At 54.3% G+C, this 24441-nt stretch overlaps 1 protein-coding gene across 1 annotated transcript; it reads left to right on the top strand.

The window, feature by feature from the left end:
- The first annotated feature begins 1407 nt into the window (after nt 1–1407).
- Mmp15 (matrix metallopeptidase 15) lies at nt 1408–23115 on the top strand. Its single transcript, XM_052728372.1, has 10 exons — nt 1408–2160; nt 13706–13854; nt 14622–14747; nt 16196–16503; nt 16822–16983; nt 17766–18019; nt 18402–18540; nt 20025–20175; nt 20325–20440; nt 21394–23115. The coding sequence occupies exons 1-10, from the start codon at nt 2011–2013 to the stop codon at nt 21807–21809; spliced, it is 1971 nt and encodes a 656-aa protein (XP_052584332.1). The 5' UTR covers nt 1408–2010; the 3' UTR covers nt 21810–23115.
- The last annotated feature ends 1326 nt before the right edge of the window (nt 23116–24441 follow it).

The following is a 24441-nucleotide window of genomic DNA, read 5'->3' as shown; positions in this document are numbered from 1 at the left end:
ACCTTATAAACTTCAGTTTTTAAAAAATGGTCAGGAATAAATTTGCAAACAATTGCAGTACACCTGACTTAAATGGGCTGCTGTGTGTCAGACACTGGACATTTCTCAAAATCAAATTTCAAATTAGAGAATTTGAAAGCCAGTTTCCCAGATGAGGGACCCCTCAGGGAGGTTCATCAGTGGAAAGGAGAGAGACTACCTCTATTTTTTTTCTCCAAACCCCAATTTCATTTCATGAGCTGTTAAGTCAGGCACCGGGCACGTTTTATCTTCCTTCGCCCGGTGGGTGGGTTCGAACTAGCCCTTTCTAAGGTGCTTTGCCAGGTCTCCTGTTTCTGGGAGATGAGAGGAGCTGGGGCACCCGGAGAGCCTAGTCTAGGAATGACCTACCCTGGGGGAGGTAAGCTCCTGTTTGTCTGTAGGGAGGTGATGAGGTCTGCTGCCCTCCACCCTGGTTCCTGTGGTCAAGCGGCATTCCAGTCGCTCCAGTTCACTACACTAGGGCTGACCTTGGGTTGGACGAAGTTTCCGTGGGCCCTCGACCCTCTTAGTGTCCACACCGGAGTAAAAGTTAAAAGTCTACCCCAAACTTCCCGGGAAGGTTTGCCTTTCCACCCAGCGTTCTGATGAACCTCATCGACACACTGACTTTCACATAACAGAGACCAAGTGGAGTGGTTTTTCTTGGAAACAAAATGGGTGCACACTAGGAGCCAGAACCCTCACCCTAACATGGAGACTCAGAAAGATCTAGTAATTTTCTCATACTCACTCACGCAGCAGAGGAATGGGGATGCCGATTCCCTCGCCCTGTAAGCCTGAACTCTCGGTTGCGCCCTAACCCCTGACTTGGCGTCTTAGAAATTTAATAAAGAGCCTAAGACACTCCGGGGCTTGTTTTTAAAATTACATGTGTGTGTGCTCACACGTGTGCCACGGGTTCTATGGGTCCACCAAGTGAGTCCTGGGGCTCGAACTCCTGTTGCCACACTTGACAAACTTGATGGTGGCCAGAGCCTTTATCCACTAAGCCATCTTACCTGCCCCTCCAACTTCTTTGTTTCGGAGTTTTATTGTCATGTTTTAAAGTTTAAAGACAGGACTTCACGTCCTTACCCTAGTCCTTTTCTGGCCCCCCTCTATCTGAATGTCCTTGGCCCTGCCTCAGAATAGAGTCAAGTTATGGGGGTCACCCCTGCTCCCCAGAAGCAGAGACGGGAGCAAAGCAGGCTAGGGAGTTTGGTTGGCATCAGGAGAGATGAGAAGGGTCACCCACGTGCCTGAGCAACACAGCCGGCACCTGCTACTACGAAGCCTCGGGTTAGGAACCGCCCCCAGCCTCCGCCTAGGTTTGCGCACAGGGAGCACACTGGCCCTTTAAGAGCGGCGCGGCTCCCGCCGCGCACTGGGAGTAGGGCTGCGGAGCCAAACTCGCGGGGGACGCGGGGCGCTGGCTAGCTGGCTGGCGGGCTCGTCGCTCTCTCTGGCCGGTTCCCTGCGTGCCTCCGGGGACTGCCTGGGGATCCAGGCCGGGTTGGGCGCGGCGGCGAGCCGAGTCACCGGAGGGAGGCGCGCGCTCTAGGCAGCGCGGGGGGCCCCCCGGGCATGGACAGAGAGAGCAGGGCGCGCAGGGGGCGCCGCGGGACCGGGCGGCCGGAGCGCTGAGCCAGACAAAGGCTCTGGAGTTGTGCTTGCGCTCGGGGCCGGGGCCAGGGCGCACCGCGCCAAGACTGCGAGTCTCTGCGGCGTGCTGCTCGGCCGGTCCCCTTCTCCTGCGGGCGGGTCCCCGCGTGCCCCGACCTGCCCTGCCCGCTTCTCCTCGGGTTTGGGAATTTGCAGAGGGGACCTGAGCGGCTCCCGCACGCACCGGGAGCCGGAGATCTGCCGCGCGCCCGCAGGGCCGGGAGCCAGGGAGCGTCGCAAGTTTCCCAGCCGCGTGCGAGGACCTGGCGCTGGCCAGCGAGCCAGCCCCGCGTGGAGCGCTCAGGACCCGGCTGGCGGACGACGAGCATGGGCAGCGACCGGAGCGCGTCTGGACGGCCGGGCTGCACTGGCAGCTGCCCCGGCGGCCGAGCTTGGCTGCTCCCGCTGCTACTGGTGCTTCTGGACTGCCTGGGCCGCGGTACAGCGTCTGAGGACGCCGAAGTATACGCCGCTGAGGTAAGAACCCGGAGGGACGTGGTGCGAACCACGCCCGCCCCGGGAGCTTGCAGGTCGGGGAGACGCACCCCACCTCGGGGGTGAGGGCTGATCTGGACTGGAGAGCTTGGGCAGAAAGCGGGGCTGGCAGGCTGCCACTCCCTGGCCGGAGCTCTGCAGCGCGCCTCTTCCCGAAGCCCTGTGCGAACGGGGCTCGCAGCCGCTCGGCACGCTGAAGCCGCTCGTGGCACTGACCCGCCCTAGCTTGAGTCCCTACAGCCGCTTCCGCAGCCCCCAGCCCTCGCCTCTAGTCTTTGCGCGAACCGATTCCTCGAGAGCCAGATCCGCGCACTGTGGGCTTTGCGAGTTGGGCGGGGGGCTGTGGGTGGGAAGAGCTCAGGCGGAGCAGGAGCCCCGCAGCGCTCACACTTGGGCTGACACTCCTTTGGGTGACATCGTGCGTTGCCTGGCGGGCCCGGATGGTTGGGGGATGGGTGAGAACCACCCAGACAAATGACCGGTTGCACGGATGCTTTGGCGACTTTCTTGCGATGGAGCATTCCCACGCAAGGTGGGGTCTGAGGAACAGTCCTTATCTCCTGGAACACTTTTCCCACCAGTGCCGCTACGCGCAGGCCTGGGTGAAACAGGGTAGACTCCACGCCTCTTTTCTCTGGAAGCCGGACTGACGTCCATATGCTGGCAGCTCTCTGGATTGGTCCGGCGAGTGGCCACGCGCGGTCTCCCTGCACAGAGTCCCAACCAGCACCTCCCGCTCCAGTGTATCCCTCCAGCGCTAGCTCGGTCACCCCAGGGTACCACTGAACTTTTAAAGACCATTCTTTCCAGCCTTGGGAGAAAGGGAGACTAGGTGTAGAGTCTGGAGAGAGGACGAGCCAGGAACTGCAACCTGGTAGGCTTGGGGCCTTGGTGCCCTTGGGCTTCCTGGAGCGATGGCCTCAGACTGCTGTTTGTATTTGCAGACAGCTTAGTCTGCTATCCCAGCCCCGGAGGCTTCCCCACTTTTCTGGTCTGCCTGAGAGACTTTTCCAGTGGAAGACTGACTCCCCACCCCCACCCACCCTATTTTAATAAAAACTTGCAGAGACTGGTTACACCTCACAGCTAGTCAGTCCTCCACATGCTTTACCCTCTTCCTCCTCAGGTCAGAGAGTTTCAGGGAGCGAGTCTGCCCCAACCCAATTCACAAGGGCTAGGGACAGAGGCTTCCAGTGAGTGGGCTCCTGCTGGTAGGAATTGTGTTTGCTTGTATCCATGGTACTGCCACAGGAGCAGATGCCAAAGAATTTCAAGTCACAGATTTGCCTTAGAGTTTGTGGCCTGCACAGACCAAGCTGGAGTCTGGTGGTTGTGCATGGTGAATGGGCCTCCTGGATGGCCATGATCTGGGTGCTGCTGGGACCTAGGCTGGGGAACTTCATGCCATTTCCTTTGGTGTGCTGTTCTCCCATTATCTCCTCCAACTGAGGAAGCTAAGTGTGCCCACAGTCCTCCACCTCCATGGCAAAGGACCGTGGTGGCCCTGGCTAGGACTGACTCAAGACACAATTTTGGCTGTGCTGGAAAGGACCCTGAAATGTTGCTTGTTGGAATCCACAGTGAATGGAAAGCTACAGATGGCTGTCTTAGCCCCTAGAGTTGACTTTGGAGAGCAGGCTGCTCTGGGAGACCCCTCAGGACTGGCCATAATTGGACTCAAAGAGTCCCTAAGCCTTGATGGCCAGTCCATCTGCTTAGACTTGGCCTGCCTTACACAGTGTCCACAGACCCTTTCCTTTGAGAAAGGCTTTGGTTCTTACCTAAGGGAGTCCACAGCTCCAGATCTCTGGTCAGCTCATGGCTATGAGTACATTGGTAACTGAGCCCAGGCCAACACCCACCTCATTTCACCCTCCCAGGTGGCAGCCACAGGAATTCACTAAACCAAGGAACCAGAAACTGGCATGTGCTTTGAGCTGCCCCACACCTGCAGCAGCTCCCAGTAGCCTGCCTTCCTTGGAAAAGCTACTCCTGAGCGCCTCTTCCCTAGCTTTCCCATTTTGTCCCCTGGACAGGCACTGTGTTCTAGAACCCCACCTGGATGAGATACCCGCTTTGTTACCCCATCAGGATCCCATCCTGCTCTGTGGCTATCACACCTGGCCATCTGAGTACCTTTGCTTTTTACTAGAGAAACTCTCTTCCTTCTGTTCCTTCTCGAAGCTTAGTGCTCTCAGCCTATCTCACGGAAGTGACTCAGGCTGCCAGAGTCCAGAGGTGTGGTGCCACCAACACCAAAACTGGACATTCCCACCTTCCCTGAATAGTGTCACAGGTCTTCCTGCCCCGACGTGACCACTGAGGAAGATGAGCAAAAGGAGGCTGGACTCTAGAACTAGAGTTCTCTCTCTCTCTCCCCTCTCCCCCCCCCCCCTCATATTTCTTGAGACAGTGTTTCTCTGTGTAGACAAGGCTGGCCTTGAATTCAGAGAGCCGCCTGCCTCTGCCTCCCTAGTCCTAAGGCCACCACCAGGCCTTAGAGTTCTCCTTTTGTTCTTCAGGTCTGACTGGGGTCACTGTGACCGTCTCCTCTTGGATGCCAGTGATGGCCCCTCTAGGTTCCTCTCCCATGTTAACTGTGCACAGAAACTGTAGAGTTCCCAGTGCCTTCCCTAAAGGGAAAGGGTAGGCTCCTAGTAGGGATAACTGGGAGACTATGTCTCCACACATTCTCGAGATGGGAGAGCTGGAGTGATGAACTTGGATGTGGACCATCTCTCACATCAGCCCTTAACATGTCCCTGTGTCCTTGGGTTCGCCTATCAGTGACCTTCTGATGTGTCTTCATTGGAAAAGCATATGGACCTGGCTGCCACTGTGACCCCTGGACACACGCACACTTTCCATTGCCACACCCCAAGGAGGAAGGAGACTTCTAAAAGACACCCCTGAATGTGGGCAGGAAACCTCACGGAAACATGCCCATACCCTCTCCCCTAAAACTTTATCCAAAAGCAATCTATACCACCCAGATCACTCGTGCCAGCTCAGAATGGCATGCCATGGATGTGGAAAGCTCCATCCTGCCACCCCATTTGGTTCTGGCTGTCTCTTTGTGGCTCTTTTGTGACTGGATCCAGATGGTCCTTGCCATTGTTAGTTAGTCTGAGGTTAGTTACCATGATGATTACTATTCCCTAGACTCCCAATTCAAAGGTGGCATCCCCAAAACTTAGGTGGATACTGAGGCAGGAAAAGAACCCCTTGGACAGTTTTACTTGGGTACCATGTTCTATGAGTCAGCAGAAACAAAGAGGGGTGGGAACACTCTGCTCAGACACTTCTTCATTGCCAAGAGGATCCTGGGAGATCCACAGATAAATGTGAGGCCCTGAGACCCTGAGGGTAGCTGAGCACCCCCAGGCCTCAGCACAATGGCACCTCCTGCTAGAAGAGCCCCCCGGAGGACTTGAGAATTAGGGCTCCTGAGCACTGCTCCCCAAAAGGACATGTGTTCTGAGTACCTGGAGACTAGCAATTCCAGGGCTAGGCCCTCAGAGGGAAGTGTCAGGCTGTACAGCCCCAGGCAAGTGTGGTAGAGATGGGTCTGCCCTGGGGCAGGAGGGGTACCTCCCTCTGTATCCCCTCTGTCTCAAAGCAACAGGAGGAAATAAACAAAAGGCCCAGCTTGACCTCCTCTGCTGTCAGAAGAGGTTGGTGAGGAGCCACCAGTCAGTCATCTTTGGATGTACCATGTTCCGTAGCCACTGATGGCTGAGCCCACAATGCTATGCCGCCTGGAGAGCAGAGTCTGGATCAACTCTCTGAAGCTGACCCTTAGACTCAGGTACCACCCATAGAGAGGTGAGGACCCCAGCTCCATGTCTAGCACTTAACAGCATCACAGCCCTTGGTAAAATTAACAGCTGAGAAGTAAATGGTTGTGGCATTCGTTGTTGGCAAGTTGTTGAGCCTGTCTGCGCTTCAGTTTTCTTGCCTGTAAAATGGGAATAACCATAGTATCTACTTGGTGGAATTATGGGGAAGTTTATTCTGTTTCTGGGCAGCGCAGTGAATGCTATCAGTGCATAGCCTGCCCAGGAGGTTCAGGGTTGTTTCAGTACCTCCATCATACCAATTCTGTCCAGGAACATTCTAGAAGCATTTTCACATTTCATCTTCCTCTTAACTCTTTGCATATGGAGGAGGAAACTAGTCCCTCCCGGTGAGAGAGGGCACCTCCGGTTACCCAGCTAGGGACCGCAGAACCGAGGTTTGAACTCAGAGCCTCCTCTCTGGGAGCCTCAGATTGGGTTAAAGGTCAAATCCCAAGGTAGAACCCTTTGAGTTTCCACCTTCTGCTAGCAGGAGCCTGCAGAGACTGACCCCGAGGGGAAGGTCTTTTCAGGGGTTCTGCCAAGGCTGCCCTGTTCCGTAACCACTCCCAGCCAGCCCCTGCCCTGGGCCCTGGGCAGCCTTATCTAGGAACCTTCACTTGCAATGGAAGGTCCAGGTGATACTCCAGGCCTGGTCTCTAGCCAACCTTGAAAACTCCTGGCAAACAAAGGCCCCTTCCGCCCCACCCCTCCCCGCCCACAGGCCAAAGGACCCGTTTGTTTTTCCTTCAGGTTAAGGCTTGTGGGGGCGGGTTGGGTAGCTGCCTCCTTCCTGCTTCCCTGGCTGGAAGTCCCCCAGAGTCATCATCACCTACAGCTTTCTTTAAGACCCAGAGTGGAGTGGGGGCCTGGTGGCACTGGCCTGAAATCTCAGATGCTTGGGAGGCTGAGGCAGGAGGACTCCAAGCTTAAGGGCTGCCTGGGCTGTAAAGTGAATTCAAGGCCAGCCTTGGCAACTTAAGGAGACCCTATTTCAAAATAAAAAGTAAAAAAAAATGGCCTGGGATAGAGCTCAGAGGTAGAGCACTTGCCTCACATGTTCCAGCTCTGTAAATCCATCCCGCGTGCTGGAGGCAGGGAGAATCACGGGCCTGGAAAGGTAAGAGAGAGGATGATGCCTCGGGGAGCAGATAAGGGTGCAAACTGCAGAGCACCCAGAGTTCAGTTCCCAACATCCACATCAGGCTGCTCACAACTACCTCTAAGGCTGCTGGCCGCCAAAAGCACTTGAGCTGATGCTCACATGCACACAAACACATACAAGTGTGTGTGTGTGTGTGTGTGTGTGTGTGTGTGTGTGTGCATTTCTTTAAAGACTCATGGTGGTCCGGGTTTGATGATACATGTTTATAATCCCAGGATTTGGGATGCTGAGGCAGAAGGATCTCAAATTCATAGTGAGAAGTTTGTTAGGCTTCCTTAATGCACATGTCCTGTAACTGTTTAAATGGACCATGCTAGCCCTGGGAGTATGAAGCAACAAGAATTGGATAGTCTAGTCAGTCCCTTGTTTGTTTATGACAAGGTCTCTCTGAAAGGACCTCCAAGTTGGCACAAGACACCCCAAGACCAAGTTCTCAGCATAAAAATTTATTTGCCCCAGAGGGACAAAGGGCAGAGAATAGAGACCAAGACAGGAGAGAGAGGGTGAAGGAGAAGGGGAGGGAACGAGGTAGGAGGGGGAGGATGTTTGCTCCAGAGGGACAAAAGACTGCCTCTGGATAGAGAGGAGACAGATGCAACTCCCGTAGGCAAAGGGCAGTTTATAAAGGTCAAGGAGGAAAACCCGTGTTAGGATGAATTGATTAATTTTGATAGGGCATGTTAATTAGGGTAGTCAAAGGGGGGCTTTTGATTGCTGGACTTCAATACTTTGATAGCTGGACCTTGGTGGTCAGCCTCAGGAGGAGGAAGTGGACCTTGGGGGCTAGCTTTAGGAGTGCAGTCTATGGTTTAGCAGGTAGAGGGAATGGGGAGGAGGGTAAAAGGCAAAACCTGTCCGTGACATGTTTGCCATGACCAGGTGTGCTGGAGCCCTTCACTCTCTGTATAGCCCTGGAACTTACTCTGTAGACCAGGCTGGTCTTGAACTCTGCCTCCCAAGTGCCAGGAGTAAAGGCATGTGCCACCATGCCCAGCTCATTCTCTCTTCCTTTACTGGCCTGGTGTCTAGTCATTCAGGCTCTTAGCCCTGTTCTTCATGATCCCATTTTGCAGAGGCAGAAACTGAGGTTCAGAGTTGTTTTAGCCACAGTTTCTCACAGGTCTTTGATATGAACAAGCAACCAGGGCCTGGACAGAGATGTCACCCCATGGCCAAGGCTAGTTTCTTTTCAGCCTTGAGGAACCTTTCTAAGGGTCCTTGCTGGCACAGATGGAATGAGCTGTCTAGGGCAGGAATGTCCGGCTGGATGAATCTGTGGCCCTGCCTCAGGGAGGTGGCTGAGCTTGGTGGCTTTGGAAACCACCCCCCACCATCCCACAGTGAGCTAGTAGAGAGCAAAGCCCTATCCTTTGCAGTCCCCATCCCAGAACTAACTCTACTCGGTGCCTGTTCCTTCCGGTATGACCGACAGAGCAGAGCCAGGTGAGCCCTGGTTTGTTCCCAAGAATCCTCAGAGGCAGAGAATGGAAGAGGGGGAACCTCACAAGATCTTGGAAGGTCTGGGGGCCCGATCCATCTTAGATGGTCCTGACAAGCTTCCCTTTGTACCTGGCTGGGCAAAACTGGCCTGGGGCTACTCAAATTACCGAGGGAGCTGAGCTGAGAGATAAAACAGAGCCCTTGAGATTGTCTTTATCACCGGGGTCTGATAAGGGCCCTGGGGGAGGGGCTGCTGTGCTCCTGGTCAGTCCCCTGCTGTAAGCCCCAGGAGCAGGCTGTGGAGACAGCAATGGCTCTGGCCCCAGCCTCCACTCCAATAGCTGTTCTAGGCACAGCATTGACCTGGGATCTGGGGGCTCCTTCTCAGACAAGTCCTCCCGGCGGGCTTATGTCCCTCCACATTGCTTCAGCAGGCCTGGGGGAGGGCAGCTGGCTCAGCGCCCAGACTCAGCTAGAGATGTTGGGTGTGAGGAGGGAGGATCAGGTGCCCTGGCCAGTGCTGTGCTGTGCTGATCCTGAGAAGGGCCAGAGCCCAGCATACTAGACTAAGGAACCGAGAATGCTACAGAAACCTCCTGCAACCAGGCCTGTTCCAGAGCAGCTCACCGCCTCTGAACCTTGCTCCCAGCCCAATGAGAATAGATAGGTATTTGTCTTTCAGGAGTGGTTGTGAGCACGACATGGCCCACAGCAGTCTCTCCTGAGGATCAGGAACTCCCCTGTGACTTGTCCCTTGTCTTCTTGCCTGGGATCAAGTCACTTACCTGGAGCATCAATAAATGCTTGTAGGATGGAGGGCTGAAGCCCCAAGCAATGGCTAGCACAGCTGTGACTCCAGGGCAGTGGGTCTCAGCCTCCCTAGTGGTCACGAACACCCGCCCAGGAACACCCCACATACACACTCTCTGCTCTAATGATGGGAGAGGCCTCCTGGCCCACTGGCCTCTTCAGAGCCCTCCTACTCTGTCATTGGACAGTGGCCCTCATGGAAAGGGTAACAAGCCCTGGGTTAGGATCCTTCCTTTACTATGCCCAGTACTGACTACCGTGCTGGTGGGATGGAGCTTACTCCCAACACTAGAAAGGGCAGAAGCCCCAAGGCTGTGGCTGCTGCCACTTGGCAGATTTGTAGACACTTGGTGTTCAGCCACCCTGAGCACGTGTTTGCCAGAGGCAGGCTGGCGTCGGCTTCACCTCATGCTGGGAGGCTGCAATTGTGCTCACCAGTCCCTGTCCCAGAGTGGCATGGGTCATCTTCACCCCAGCAGTGGCTGCGAGGCACAGCTGAGAGAGAGATGGGAACTCTGCTTCCTGGGGACTTCAAGGCATTTGACTATGTGAAGGAGGGCCACCAGGTTCCCTTGGGACCTGCCTGGCAGCCCCTGAGCTGGCTCTGGGATGAAGCAACTCTTCTGCCAGACCTCTGCAGATCTCTGAAGCTCTTTGCTGCATACAGGCCAGCTCCCCTCTCCTCCTGAGCTTCTGTCCCCAGCCTGTCCCTCTTCGAGCTCTGCAGACAGGCTAATCAGCTCCTCTGTGACTCTGATTGCTTGCACTGGAGATATTTTTACCTTATGCAAATAGGTGATACGAAGGTGCCCTCATCTGTTAGCAGCCACCCCGCCCCCTACACACATACACACATACACACACACACACACACACACACACACACACACACACACACACACACATACACATCAGCTCCATGCCTTTTGCCATTAGTCTGGTGGCCTTGCCCATTGGATCTTTCCATGAGGCTTCAGGAAAACTGTCCAAAGGCGAAGAGAACCTGCAGTAGGAGCTTTGGGGGGCGGGGGGAAGTTTCAGTGCCTGGGAAGAACCAAGACATTGTTGCAGCATTACTACCCCGTGGGTCGGAATCCCCAAGAGAGTTAGTGGGGGAAACCATGGGTTTGCTCCCTCCGAGGACCCTAGCTGCCCCAGGCCCTGGGCCTGCTCCAGCCAGGCCAGTCTCACCAGAAGCCTGGACTCTTCCGCCCTGTTGGCAGAAGCAAGGTTGCCAGCCAGAGCCCCTGGTCTCTTCATCACAACACTTACAGGGTGCTTTGCTGCTTCATCCTTGCAGAACCTCACAGATGAAGCAGGCTCCAATCCAGTCCCCTTTTATGGAGCATAGGCGTGGCCCCACTCTATCTGTACAGAGCTGACACTCGTTTCTCGGCTCCAAGCTGCTGCTTGCTGCTCTGCCTGCCACCCTCCAAGGCCCTGGGACCTCCGAGTGGAACTGCAAGCCAGCCAGTCTGGGACTTGGCTCAGCTGCTCTCTGCCTATCGAACTTGGGCCGAGTGAGCCAATATGTGGGTGTCAGCCCAAAGCATCTACTGTGTCCAGCTACTGTCTTGCCTTGGGGTCCCTCAGCATATAGCTCCCCCTTTCTAGAACAACATAGAAAGTGGGCCTTCCAGGTGGCCAAGTACATGTGGGAAGGACAAGGAAGACATCTGCTTCCTTGCTTCTATCTGGGTACCATCCCCTCACCGCCTTGAGGGCATGAGGCAGGCTAGTATTTCTTAGCATCTCTCAGAATCATTCACCGGAGTTGCTGCTTCAGGTTTCTGGTGCATTCATGGACTTGAGAGCCGTGAAGCCCTCTCCTCCAAGTACACCGTCTCCTGGAGCCTATAAGCTCTAGATGGCCATGTCTCCCACAGCTCTCGGCTGGCATGCTATCTGGCACAGTCAGAGAGTACAGGAACATCTGGAAGTGTGGGTGATGGGTGAGTGACAGATGGATAGATGGTCAGGTGGATGGGATTGCCTTGGTAAGTTCTAGAAGGGAACCAAACACTCTCATTGTGTACTGAGTACTTTTTCTGGGTCTCTGCCCCTCAAATCTCACCCTGGTTTTAGGTCACCTTGACACAGCTATAGTTACCTGAAAGGATGGAGCCTCAGTTGAGAAAATACCTCCATAAGATGTGGCTATAGGGCATTTTCTTAATCATGATTTTTGGGAAGGGGCCAATCCATTGTGGGTAGTACCATCCTTTCTATAAGAAAGCAGGCTGAGCAAGCCAGTAAACAGCACCCCTCCATGGCCTCTGCATCAGCTCCTGACTCCAAGTTCCTGCCCTGTTTGAGTTCCTGTCCTGACTGCCTTCAGTAGTGAACAGTGAAGCGGAAGTGAAGCCAAATAAACCCTTTCCTCTCCAAGGCTCTTTGGTCGTGGTGGTTCATCACAGCAAGAGTGACTAAGACACCCCATAACGAGACATTGGTCTTCATTCTGCAGATGAAGCAACAGATTCAGCCCGGACAGTGGGAGCCAGAGATGTCAATCTGTCAGTTGAATGGTTGCCTAACATGCATGAATCCTTGAGTTTGTGCCCCAGCACTGCATGCAACCAGGCATGGTAGTGCACACTTGTGATCTTGGGAAGTGGAGGCAGGAAGATAAGGAATTCAGGGCTATCCTTGGTTACATAGCAAGGTGAAGGGTAGCCTGATTAGAGACCCTTTTCCAAATTAAAATAAACAATTCGTGGCAGAGCAGGGAAAAGGTTGGTGACTGGGAAAATCATAGGCTCTAGGGCTAACCCTACTGCTGTTACATTAAACAGTCATGCTGTTGGACTGCCTTCTAAATATTTATATTTAAACCCATAGATCTGTGTTGGTCAGAGAAGTCTCTTTGCACAGTGGGTAGTGGTTAATGCAGAGGCTCATAACTGGTCAAAGTGCCAAGTGTAAGTAACTGTGAGTATTCAGCTGTGGATGAATCATCTGTGTTAACAGATCAGGGATCAGCGGAAGAGTGTGCAGGAAGAATTAAGAGCTGGTGGGTGGGGAAGAGTTGTGAAATGCCCACTTTCAGACATGATGTGTCTGTCGAAGATCAAGCATAAGATCAAGCCAGTCAAAATTCCATTTTAAATGGTGCTGGAGAGATGGCTCGGCAGTTAAGAGCATGTACTGTTCTTGCAGAGGACCCAAGCTCAGTTTCCAGCACCATCTCAGGTGATTTACAATTACCTATAACTCCAGCTCCAGGGGATTCAACACCCTCTCTGGACTCCATGGGCACCTGCATGCACACACATAACTAAAAATGCTTTAATTAAAAAGAGGGGCTGGAGAGATGGCTCAGCAGTTAAGAGCATTTGCTGCTTTTGCAGAGGACCAGAATTCAGTCCTCAGAACCTGTATCCAGTGGCTTACAGCTGCCTGTAATTCTAGTTCCAAGGGATCCAGTGGCCTCTTCTGGCATATTCAGGCACCTGTGCACACATATGCACACACAGACACAGAGAAGGAGAGGGGAGAGAGAAAGAAGAATAAAATCTCAACAGAGAGAGAGATTCTGAATACTTGAGGGTAGTTGGCATTTTCTTTGGGCCGCTAACCAGCTCTCAAATAAAGACACAGAGACTTATTATTAATTATGAATGCTCAGCCATACCTTAGGCTTTTCCCACTAGCTCTTGTAACTTAAATTAACTTGTTACTATTCATCTATGTTTTGCCTTGGGGCTTTTTACCTTTCTTTCATTCTGTATGTCCTACTTTCCTGTTCCTCCTTGGCTGGCTGGCTGACTGGCCCCTGACGTGTCGCTTTTTCTTTTTTCTTTCCCTGAGCCCAAATTCCTCCTCCTCCTTACTCTCCCTGCCTGGAAGTCCCGCCTATACCTCCTCCCTCACTATTGGCTGTTCAGCTTTTTATTAGACCAATCAGGTGCCTTAGGCAAGCAAGGTGAAACAGCAACACATTTTTATTTAATCAAACAAATGCAACACATCTTTACATAGTTAAACAAATAGTCTGCAACACTTGAGGGTCCCCAGCAGCCTGCCTGGAGCAGAAGGGTCCCACCCAGGAGGGGCCAGGGAAGAATGTGCCAGGCCGAGGGCACAGTACCTTAGGCAGCAAGAAGAGCAAGTGTGATGACCCCAAGGCTAGTGGGTTACAGGAGTGAAGCCTGAGAGCTGGGGCTTGGTGGTCAGGGGTTTATAGGCCCTGGAAGCACTGAATTTTCCTTTGCATTGGGAGGTCGTGGAGGGTTCTGAGTAGTGACTGAGGAGACCTTGTTTGGCTTCTTTGCAGAACTGGCTGCGGCTCTATGGCTACCTACCCCAGCCTAGCCGCCACATGTCCACCATGCGCTCTGCCCAGATCCTGGCTTCTGCCCTTGCGGAGATGCAGAATTTCTATGGGATCCCAGTCACGGGCGTGCTCGATGAAGAGACAAAGGCGTGAGTCCCTCCATGTGACCCCCTCCCAGATCCCAGGGGCCTCCTGCCCTGAGAGTCTTTGGTGTATGGAGTTTCCAGAGGAGAGTAGCCTGGATGAGGAGTGGTAAATGGTTTCGTAGTCTTACTGTTTAGAATGGCTGCCTGAAGCCTGATGTTAAAGATAAGACAGGAGCTGGAGAGTTAAGGTCACTGACTGTTCAAGCCGGTAACCCAGGTTCGGCTCCTAGCACCCACATCAGACAGGGGATCTGAGAGGGCCTCAACAAGCACTTGGATGCACACAGTGCACATAAATTCATACATACACATACATAAAAAAAAAAGAGATGAAGTAGATGTAATCTAGCTTTGGCAGGAAGAGCATAATGTTCGATTAGTGATGTCTGTTACAGGCATGGGAATGGGAAGGTGCAGTACAGAAGTCCTGGATGGGACAACCAAGTTAGGCCTTGCTCTATTAGAGGTGACAGGACCTATAGATACATTGAGAAGCACAGAGCTTGACATTCCTGGGACAGGCGGCCTCAAGAGCACCCATCCCACGTTTGGGTTACACTCAGAGAGAAGCACACCTTTTGAGTCACTGCTGAACGCTCAGTCTTCTGAAAACGGAATCTCTTTACTCACCGCTCTGGAAGCCAAACAGAGAGTCTCCCACCCCCAGCACATCCCTGTGAGGGAAAACTGGGAAGCAAGAGGGAGTTGGAAGGAGGTGGGCTGCCTGGAAGAGATGACCCCTAGCTGACCCCTCTGTATCTTTGGTCCAGGTGGATGAAGCGGCCCCGCTGTGGGGTGCCTGATCAGTTTGGGGTACGTGTGAAAGCCAACTTGCGTCGGAGGAAGCGTTACACCCTGACAGGAAAGACATGGAACAGTCACCACCTAACCTTCAGGTATGGGTCCAGCTGGGAAGGGAGCTGCCCTGCCCCTCTCAGGGGGACTCAGAATTCCTTTCCAAGAAGGGGTCTGGCTAGTTGTGCTGATGGTCCCAGCTCACAGTCTAGACTCCCTCCGCGGAAGGCCAGGTCTCTTTCAAGCATCCCCTACTGGGTCCTTTCCTGGCCCCAGCTAGCTGCAGGCTAGACTGGCCTGATGTGGCCAGATGGATTCTTGAGTCAGTTTGGTCAGTAGATGTGGGGGTCAAGTGTTCTGTTTTCACTCAGGCCTGAGATCCTGGAGTGAATTTGGTCCACCCAGTCAAATCCCCCTTTGCAGTTGACAGACATTTGCACCAGCAGCTCTGTCTAATCCACCCAGGGAGGGTGTGGGCTTTGTACTTCTCATGTGCAGGCTCTGGGCCAGTGGTTCTCAAGATGTGGGTCACAACCGCTTTGGGGATCGAATGACCCTTTCACGGGAGTTGCGTATCAGATATCCTGCATATCAGATATTTACATTATGATTCATAACCGTAGCAAGATACAAGTCATGAAGTAGCAATGAAATAATAAAGTTCCGGAGGAACTGGATTCAAGGGTCACAGCGTTAGCAAGGTTGAGAACCACTGCCCCCAGCTGTGTGACCTTCATGCAGCATTTACTTAATCTTCTCAAGGACCCCACAAAGAAAGTATTGCTCCCTCCCCTCTTGCTATCTTTCAAATGAAGAAACTGAGACTGTCTACTCCAATGTCCAAGGTCACACAGCTAAAGTTAGGGTCTGCCTGGTGCTGGGGTCAACATTCAGAGTGGCCTGTTTCCCAGACCTCATCTACCCCCACCCCATGGCCACAAAGCACCTGTACTTTCATTTACTTACTATTTTTACTCTCTTTTGGTTTGGGATTTGGAGTTTGGGGGGCGGGTATTTACTAAGACAAGGTCAAGTTCTCGTGTTATTCCCAGGATGCCCTTAAGCTTGCTGTGTAGCTGGAGCTAACCTTGAACTCCCAATCCTCCTATCTCCCCTTCCCAAGTGATGGGATTTCGTGCAGGCTTGCACTACCATGCCCAGGCCCTTACTTTTTCTTTTCTTCTTCTTCTTTTTTTTTCTTTTTGGTTTTTTGAGACAGGGTCTCACTATGCAGCCCTGGCTATCCTGGAACTCGCTCTGTAGACCAGGCTGGCTTTGAACTCAGGGATCCACTTGCCCCTGTCTCCCATGTGCTGGGATTAAAGGCATGTGCCACCACCACAGCCGCCCAGCCTTACTGTCTTTCTTAATTTAAATCTTTGCTTGTCTTCTGCCATGAAAACGCAGAGTCAGAGTTTAATGAATTACTGGGTGTGACAAGTTCTAATTCATACCCGGGGACGGTGTGGCAGCTTTGTGTGCTCTCAGGAAGGTGCGGCAACAGTATCCCACAAGCCTGTCCCTTCTCATCTCCCTGGCCCCCCTGCAGCATCCAGAACTACACAGAGAAACTGGGCTGGTACAACTCAATGGAAGCAGTGCGCAGGGCCTTCCACGTATGGGAGCAGGTCACGCCCCTGGTCTTCCAGGAAGTATCCTATGATGACATTCGGCTGCGAAGGCGGGAGGAGGCTGACATCATGGTGCTCTTCGCCTCTGGCTTCCATGGCGACAGCTCACCGTTTGATGGCATGGGTGGCTTTCTGGCTCACGCTTATTTCCCCGGCCCTGGTCTGGGTGGGGACACCCATTTCGACGCAGATGAGCCCTGGACCTTCTCCAGCACTGACCTGCATGGTGAGGACAGCTGGCCAGGGTTGGGAACAGGCCAGGCAGTGCCCAAGATAGGCCGCCCATCCAGCTCAGTAGCTTCAGGCTCCAGAGGGGAGGATGTCCCCTATCCATATCTCTGGAGCCCTGTACTTAGTCTCAATCTGTTGTCCCACCAAGGGAGGGCTGGAAGAGAAGGATATGCTGGGCCTATTTCTCAGATGGGGAAATTAGAGGCCAGAAGCCAGAACAGCTCAGCCCCATCCAAGAGAAGCACAAGTGGGGTCCATGGCATCCCAGAGGGCCTAGGATGAACCAGAGTGACCGTACATGCCCCCACTACAGGAATCAGCCTCTTCCTGGTGGCAGTGCATGAGCTGGGCCATGCACTCGGGCTGGAGCATTCAAGCAACCCCAGTGCCATCATGGCACCGTTCTACCAGTGGATGGACACTGACAACTTCCAGCTGCCTGAGGACGACCTTCGGGGCATCCAGCAGCTGTATGGTGAGTAGGCTGTGACCAGTTGGCCCTAGACTCTGTCCCCATTCTGTAGAAGAAAACTGAGGCCCAGTCACTTAGCCAGAGCCCACACTGTGGCCCCAGACTAGAGCTGCAAGAGGATGCAGATGATCCACCCTATTTCTCTCCTGTCCTTGACAGTATTCCTACTAGACTAAGGGTGTCCCAGGGTCCCCAGGACCCACAGTCTGAGTCTGTCCCCAGCACTCTCTAGACTTCCAGGGGATTTGAGACAGCTGTCTACCCAGCCCAGACTCCACCCAACAAATCTACAGTGGCCAGGTCTCCCCAAAGCCAGCTCTTCCAGTCAGGGCCTGTGCCTCCGTGTCCACACCGAACCCTCCTCTGGTGGCACCTCACAGATACTCCTTCCTGTGTCCCCAGCAGCTCAGTAATGAGCTGTGCCTCAGGTAGAGTTTAAGTTGCTGCAGCCTGGGCCAGAGCCATGCTCCTGACTCTGCAGGTGCCTTCCTTCCTAGGGCCCCGTTGAGTAGGCCAGCATGGTAAGGGGAATGTCCTCAGGGAAAGCAGGCAGGTAGCCTCCCACCCAGCAGAGAGGTTAAGAAAAAGATCGTGTGGAGGAGGCTTACCCCTGCCTCTGCCATGGATGGTGATGGGGTAGCCCAGGAAGGGGTCTGCTGTGGGGTAGACAAGGCCTTGTACCTGGAGGGGGTGTGCTCAGGACTTCAGCATTGTATGTAAGGGGAACCTGGCATCCAGGCTAGGTTCTGGGTCTGCTCTCACTTCTTGATCTCACCTCTCTATAGGCTCCCCAGATGGTAAGCCACAGCCCACCCAGCCTCTCCCCACTGTGAGGCCCCGACGGCCAGGACGGCCGGACCACCAGCCCCCTCGGCCTCCCCAGCCACCACATCCAGGTGGGAAGCCAGAGAGGCCCCCCAAGCCAGGGCCCCCACCCCAGCCCCGGGCCACAGAGAGGCCTGACCAGTATGGCCCCAACATCTGTGATGGCAACTTCGACACAGTGGCTGTGCTGCGTGGAGAGATGTTTGTGTTCAAGGTCTGGCCCCACCCTCCCGGTGCCTCCTCCAGCCAACCCAGAGCCTGCTCCCACCCCACCCTCACGGGACCTCTCTAAGCCCACCAGCTCTTCCCTTGCTAACATCTCCTGGGTACCGACCAAACCCTAGACCAGGAAGAAACCAACCCAAGAAAACAAGGGACTTGTCAAAGGGTTGCACGGCAATCAGGTGCCTGCTCCCCAGCCCAGAGCTCCCTCCTTGGAGCTGCTTTGGCCTTCCAGGTACTGCCTGGCTCCTCAGGACCTGATGGCCTCTCTGGTAGATCATCCCTGACCTGGGAAGAACAGTGTAGGCACAGCTCCCACCCTCAGCCAAAGCATCCTGCACGTGCTGCCCATCAATACCCACCCCCTTCCACAGGGCCGTTGGTTCTGGCGAGTCCGGCACAACCGTGTTCTGGACAATTACCCTATGCCAATTGGCCACTTCTGGCGTGGTCTGCCGGGGAACATCAGTGCTGCCTATGAGCGCCAGGATGGACATTTTGTCTTTTTCAAAGGTAAGCCAAGACGGTGAGAGGCCTGGGCAGCCTTTCTGCCATATTGCTAGCTAGAAGAGAATCCTGCATCTCCAGTCCCCATTGTGGGCTTGCTCAACACCCAGGGGTAGCAAGGTGTGAGCGGAGAGGTAGGCAGAGGCTGCGGGTTAGGCAGGCCTAGATAGACCCTGAAGGCCAGGACTGCCTGAAATTAAGGATGTATCTCTGCCATCTTCTGCAGCCTGGGAGCCCCACCTCACCGTCCCCGCCCCTGCTTCTGGTTCTCCTGAGAATGAGTTCTCATAAGAACAGGCTGTCCTCGTGAAGAACAGATCCCCTTGGGTCTGGAGAGATGGCTCAGAGGTTAAGAGCATTGGCTGTTCTTCCAGAGGTCCTGAGTTCAATTCCCAGCAATGTCATGGTGGCTCATAACCATTTAAAATGAGATCTGATGCCTTGTTCTGGTATGCAGGCATGCATGCAGATAGAACACTGTACACATAATAAATAAATCTTAAAAAAAAAAAAAGATCAGATCCCCATGGGGCTGGAGAGACAGATCAGAGGTTAAGAACACTGGCTGCTCTTCCAGAGGACCTGGGTTCAATTCCCAGCACCCACATGGCAGGTCATAACTGTCTAAAACTCCAATTCCAGGAGATCCAGCACCCTCACACATGTAGGCAAAACACCAATGCACATAAAATAAATATAAATAAATTACTGCCAGGTGGTGATGGTGCATGCCTTTAATCCCAGCACTTGGTTGTCAGAGGCAGGAAGATATCTGTGAGTCTAAGGCCAGCCTGGTTTACAGAGCAAGTTCCAGGACAGCCAGGACTGTTACACAGAGAAACTCTGTCTCAAAAAAACAAAAAGAGAGAGAGAGAGAGAGAGAGAGAGAGAGAGAGAGAGAGAGAGAGAGAGAAGGGAAGAAAGGAAGGAAGGAAGGAAGGAAGGAAGGAAGGAAGGAAGGAAGGAAGGAAGGAAGGAAGGAAAAGAACAGAACAGGTTCTCAAACCCACTTTGCCAGGATCTCTGCAGTCTGTCTGCAGAGAAAAGGCCCTGGGTAGGGGGGCAGTACCCCTTGATAGATCAGCTGTATCTCTGGCCCCACAGCAGGAACCCTCTGAATACAGGACTGGACTCATACTGAAGTGGGGAGTTCCAGATCTGGCACCATAAGGGCCACTTGAGTATCTCAGGGACATAGCTCCCAGGCCTAGAGGAGGTGTCCTGTGGAATGAAGGGGCATCCATGTACAGTGTGTGGGTGGGCTGGGTGGGAGCAGCCGACTTGTACACAGAGAAATGAGTATCTCATGGGTTTCCATGAGCATAGATACGTGTGTGAGTATCATGCTGAGTGCTTGTGGTTCTGTGCATACATGTGTTAGGATGGGCAGTGATGGTGTGAATGGATTGTGGACCCAGAAAAGCATTTCCTCTGTCGTCTCTATTCCCAACCCAGGCCCATCCTCACACAACCTACTGCTCCCTGTGCAGGTAACCGCTACTGGCTTTTCCGAGAAGCCAATCTGGAGCCTGGCTACCCACAGCCGCTGAGCAGCTACGGTACAGACATCCCCTATGACCGCATCGACACAGCCATCTGGTGGGAACCCACAGGTCACACCTTCTTCTTTCAAGCAGACAGGTAAGCATTTTGTTATGCCCCGTCCTCTAAAGGAGGATGCTCTAGCCAGGCCCCCGCATCCTCAGATCTGCCCAAAGAGAGCCAATGGGGAGAAGGGACTAAGGCCCAAGCAGGGCTCCAGGTTCATAGCCTGATTGTTCTGGTCACAGGTATTGGCGCTTCAATGAGGAGACACAACATGGAGACCCTGGCTACCCCAAGCCCATCAGCGTCTGGCAGGGGATCCCCAACTCTCCCAAAGGGGCCTTCCTCAGCAATGATGCAGGTACCAGGCCAGCCCCTCCCAGAGGGCCCAGCACTTGCCAAAGGTCCCATGTCCTTGTGGAGACATTGAAGGAGGACCCAGCTGTGTCCTGCTGCAGCCTGGGATCTTCTCCAGCACAACGTCCCGCCTTCCGGGCATCCTTACTGTCCTCTTTGGATGGACCTCCAGCCCCACAGCTGGAGAGGCCACCCATGCCTGTCTATGTCCGGAGCCGGAGCTCAGGAACTGAGAGCCTCAGGGCGATGGGCCTGGTTCGGTGTTGGAGCAGGGTCCTCTCCGGGTAGTGCTCACAGACCTGCAAGAGAAGCCTAGTATCTGTCACTGTAACTGAGTGACAGGAGTTGTGACCCTATTAGTGCTCCAGCAGGGTCCCTGTGTGTCTGGTTCTTTATCTGGGACGCTCATGTTCAGGGCAGACTGGCCGGCTTTGCCAATGCTCGGCCCGATCACGTGACCTGTGTGCGGTCATGTCACTCTGCAGGCGCCCTGAGTTCACTGCGCTCAGTAACGACCCTTGCTTCAAACCTGGCCCTTCCTGCTGTCAGTGGGATAGATACAAGGCCAGGAGCTAGTCTAGAGCAGCACTGGGTTTCATCCCAGGTCCATGACGGCCCAAGGCCACACAGTCACGCTTGCCCCTATGGTTGGGAATAAAGCCAATCCTGGGGTGAACAGTGGGGTTCCTTGATACCCGTACCCTGGCAGGCTGTGGGCCCCTTTTTTGCCCTGTCAGCCTAGCCAAGAAGCTGGGGGACCCAACCTGTCCCCCAAGCCTCAGCAGAGTAGCAGATTTGAGAAGACTCAGACAAGCAAGCGAGGAAGAGTATTCTTTTGTTTGTTTTCTGGTTTGGCTTTGGTGCTGGGAGACCATTTAACAGGCTCCACAAGTGCTCTACCCCCAAGTTCCATGCCTTCCCCAGCCTGAAGCCATCCTGGCCTGTCTGTTCCTATAGCCTACACCTACTTCTACAAGGGCACCAAATACTGGAAATTCAACAATGAGCGCCTGCGCATGGAACCCGGCCACCCCAAATCCATCCTGCGGGACTTCATGGGCTGCCAGGAGCACGTGGAGCCCCGACCACGATGGCCCGATGTGGCTCGTCCACCCTTCAACCCCAACGGGGGTGCGGAGCCTGAGGCGGACGGGGACAGCCAGGAAGAGGAGGCGGGTGACAAGGACGAGGGCAGCCGCGTGGTGGTGCAGATGGAGGAGGTGGTCCGGACCGTGAACGTGGTGATGGTGCTGGTCCCCTTGCTGCTGCTGCTGTGCATCCTGGGCCTGGCCTTTGCCCTGGTGCAGATGCAGCGCAAGGGCGCACCCCGCATGCTGCTCTACTGCAAGCGCTCGCTGCAGGAGTGGGTGTGATCACGCACCGCCCCCAGCACCCGGTGCTCAGGTCCGCAGGGGCAGGTGTGTGGCTCCCAGAAGCTTCCTCAGCCCAGTGGGATCCCCTCCTGGCCACACACATTCCCCTGTCAGTCCTGCCCCCCCCCCCCCCCCCCCCCCCCCGCCTCCTTTATTTATGCCCAGGTGTCTTTTTCTTTGGCACCTTGTCTCAGCATTTGTTTCTGCTTTCCTGACTGGGGTCAGGCGATGCTTGGAGTTCTCTGAGTGTGCCGCTCCAGACAGGGACTAAGGGACAGAGGCTCACCTCTGGAAGGTGGCAGAGGGTTGGGAAGCTTCTTCAGCTCTGGCTCTCCTCAGCCTGAACCTCTCCTCCCGTGACAAGAGCTGTGTTTGCCTTGAAGGAGCCCAGCCGGGGCTCTACCCTCCTGAATTTGCCTTAGAAAGAGCCTATGGCCCAGGAGCCATCCTGATTACCTTGCGGCTTGGCTCCTTCTTAGGCTACTTCTGAGAGCCCAGAAGCCTGAAAGCCCTCCCCGATCCTGGCCATCAGAAGCTCCCACACACCCCTGGGCCTGCAGCTCTTTCCCTCTGGGAAGGGGCCCTGGACCTGTCTCACCAAGGACCAAAGGGAGCCTGTCCGCTCCCTCCCGATGCTAGTGACTAGCCTCATCTTCCCTAGGTTGCCCACACTCTTTCCTCACCCCCACAGGTCTCAGGATGCTGGGCACTCCCTCACCCTCTGGCTTCTGCTGTCCTTGTCCCAACCGTTGGAGAGATGGGGCTGGCAAGCACACAGACTAGGGTACCAGAGGTCCCCAGACAGTGCCTGATGTATGGATGCCCAGGATGTCATAGACCAGACGTGTGGGCCTCCTCCCCTCCAGATCTCTCTCCGCACATGACATTACTAGGCACAGGCCAGCAGCTCCCCCGACACAGAGGCTGTAGAACCCCCAAAGGAATCCACTATGGCCTGGGAAGTCTGTCCTGAGGGTGAAAGGAGGCCTCCCCTCCTCTTTTCTTTCCGGAGTCAGCGGGAGGCTTCTGTGGGAAATGGTACTGTACGGCTGGCTCTGGTCCCTTCTGCCTCCCTAAAGCCTTGAACAGTGAAGGGCCACCACTACCCAGGATCCTCTGGGCCACCACCTCTCTCTGAGCAGTGGATTCTCATAGCCTGGCACTGGACGGGGGTGGGGTCGGGGTCCAGCAGCACTCTGGACATCACCTCTGCAGGACTTGAGAGCCAGCAAGGGGTGGGGACGGCATCCACCCCCATTGTTTAGTTCTGTAAATAATCTGCACTGATTAAATGTACAGCCAGCGAGTGTGGCTGCGTTTGTAAACCTAGGCTGTAGCATGCCGTGAGGAAGACCTGCTTGGCAGGGTCGGGGCCAAGCTGGGATCCTGAGGAAGACCCTGCTCCCGGTTTGGTAAGACCTTTGGGATGGAGTCCAGGAGGGCCGGGGTTTGGAAGAGCATGGGAGATTCTCAGCTGAGTCTGAGAACTGGGTTTATTTGGCATTTGGTGGTGTTAAGAGAGGACAGCCCACTTTCCCATATTATTCCCTATCTAGGAGAGGTGGGAAGAGCCAGGCAAGGCCACCCAATCACCCACCTCGACTGGGTTTTGGGCAGCCTAGGAGGTGGTTTGAACAAGAGCTCAGGGATGGGCCTGGAGAGAATTGGGTAATGGGGCCACTTTGCCTCCAGAACTTTCCATGTTCAGAGAATGAAGCACACTAGGACCTACTGCCTTGTCTTTGCAGGGGCGGAAAACCCCACCACAGGCCCCAAGACTGCAGGAACTGGGGTGTGGTGGGCCTGGGTGTGGCTGGTGAACTGGGGTCCACCTAAAATCCTGCGTCCATGCTCAATCCTAGACCAAGTCAGAGCCTCGCTTCCATCACCCAGCAGGCTGGGCTGCTACAGCATCGGCAAAGCCCCTCAACAATGCTCCCTGCCCGACACCCCTCCCCTGCCCCACCCCTTCCTCTCTTTGTATGGCAATGGGCTGAGGAGGGTTGGAAGGGCTGGCCCTCAAAGCCCAGAGCTTCTGGCTCATCCGGGAAGCAGCACTGAGCTCAGCACTGGGTACTCAGACAACAGCCCTGGGAGGGACCTGGGAGGAGCCATCTTGACTTTCCTGTATAGAAGCCCAAGCCTGTGACCCCAGCCTAGACTGCCTCTGCTTGTGATCTTGGGGTGACCAGAAGCCACAGGTCAGGTGAAAGGCAGGGTGGGACCTAGAGATGAACAAGACCCTGCTCTTGTAGCCCTTCTTTGCTCTTCCTTAGAGCCAAGGCCAGAGGAAAGGCTTGACAAAGGCCTTGGCTCCTCAAGAACTGCTTGATGAACCACCCATCCGTACTCTGCTATGGCCCAAGAAATCGGGCTCCCCGCCATTCTCTCAACATCCCTTTTCCTTGATATTTTACTAGTTCTCAAATTTAGTTTTGGTTTTGTTTTTTTTTTGGGGGGGGGGTCTTTTGTATTTTTGTGTGTGTTTTGTTTTATTTTTGTTTTTGTTTTAAATAAGACATTCAAGAAGATACATGAGTCACTATCATCCCCAGCCGGGTATTTCCAATCTTTACTTGTCTATGACACTTAGAGCTACAGCCTCAGGTGTCTAGGGTTCCCTCCTGCCCCC

The sequence above is a fragment of the Peromyscus californicus genome, unplaced genomic scaffold (assembly GCF_007827085.1).
Source record: "Peromyscus californicus insignis strain IS unplaced genomic scaffold, ASM782708v3 Scaffold_8__1_contigs__length_139910024, whole genome shotgun sequence".
Classification (NCBI taxonomy): Eukaryota; Metazoa; Chordata; class Mammalia; order Rodentia; family Cricetidae; genus Peromyscus; species Peromyscus californicus.
This window is presented reverse-complemented; position numbering and strand designations above follow the sequence as displayed.

Coding starts and splice junctions, on each gene's coding strand:
- Mmp15 (XM_052728372.1), top strand. CDS start 2,011: ATGGGCAGCGACCGGAGCGCGTCTGGACGGCCGGGCTGCACTGGCAGC. Junction 18,020..18,401: donor GAGAGATGTTTGTGTTCAAG/GTCTGGCCCCAC, acceptor CCCCTTCCACAG/GGCCGTTGGTTCTGGCGAGT. Junction 20,441..21,393: donor CTTCCTCAGCAATGATGCAG/GTACCAGGCCAG, acceptor CTGTTCCTATAG/CCTACACCTACTTCTACAAG.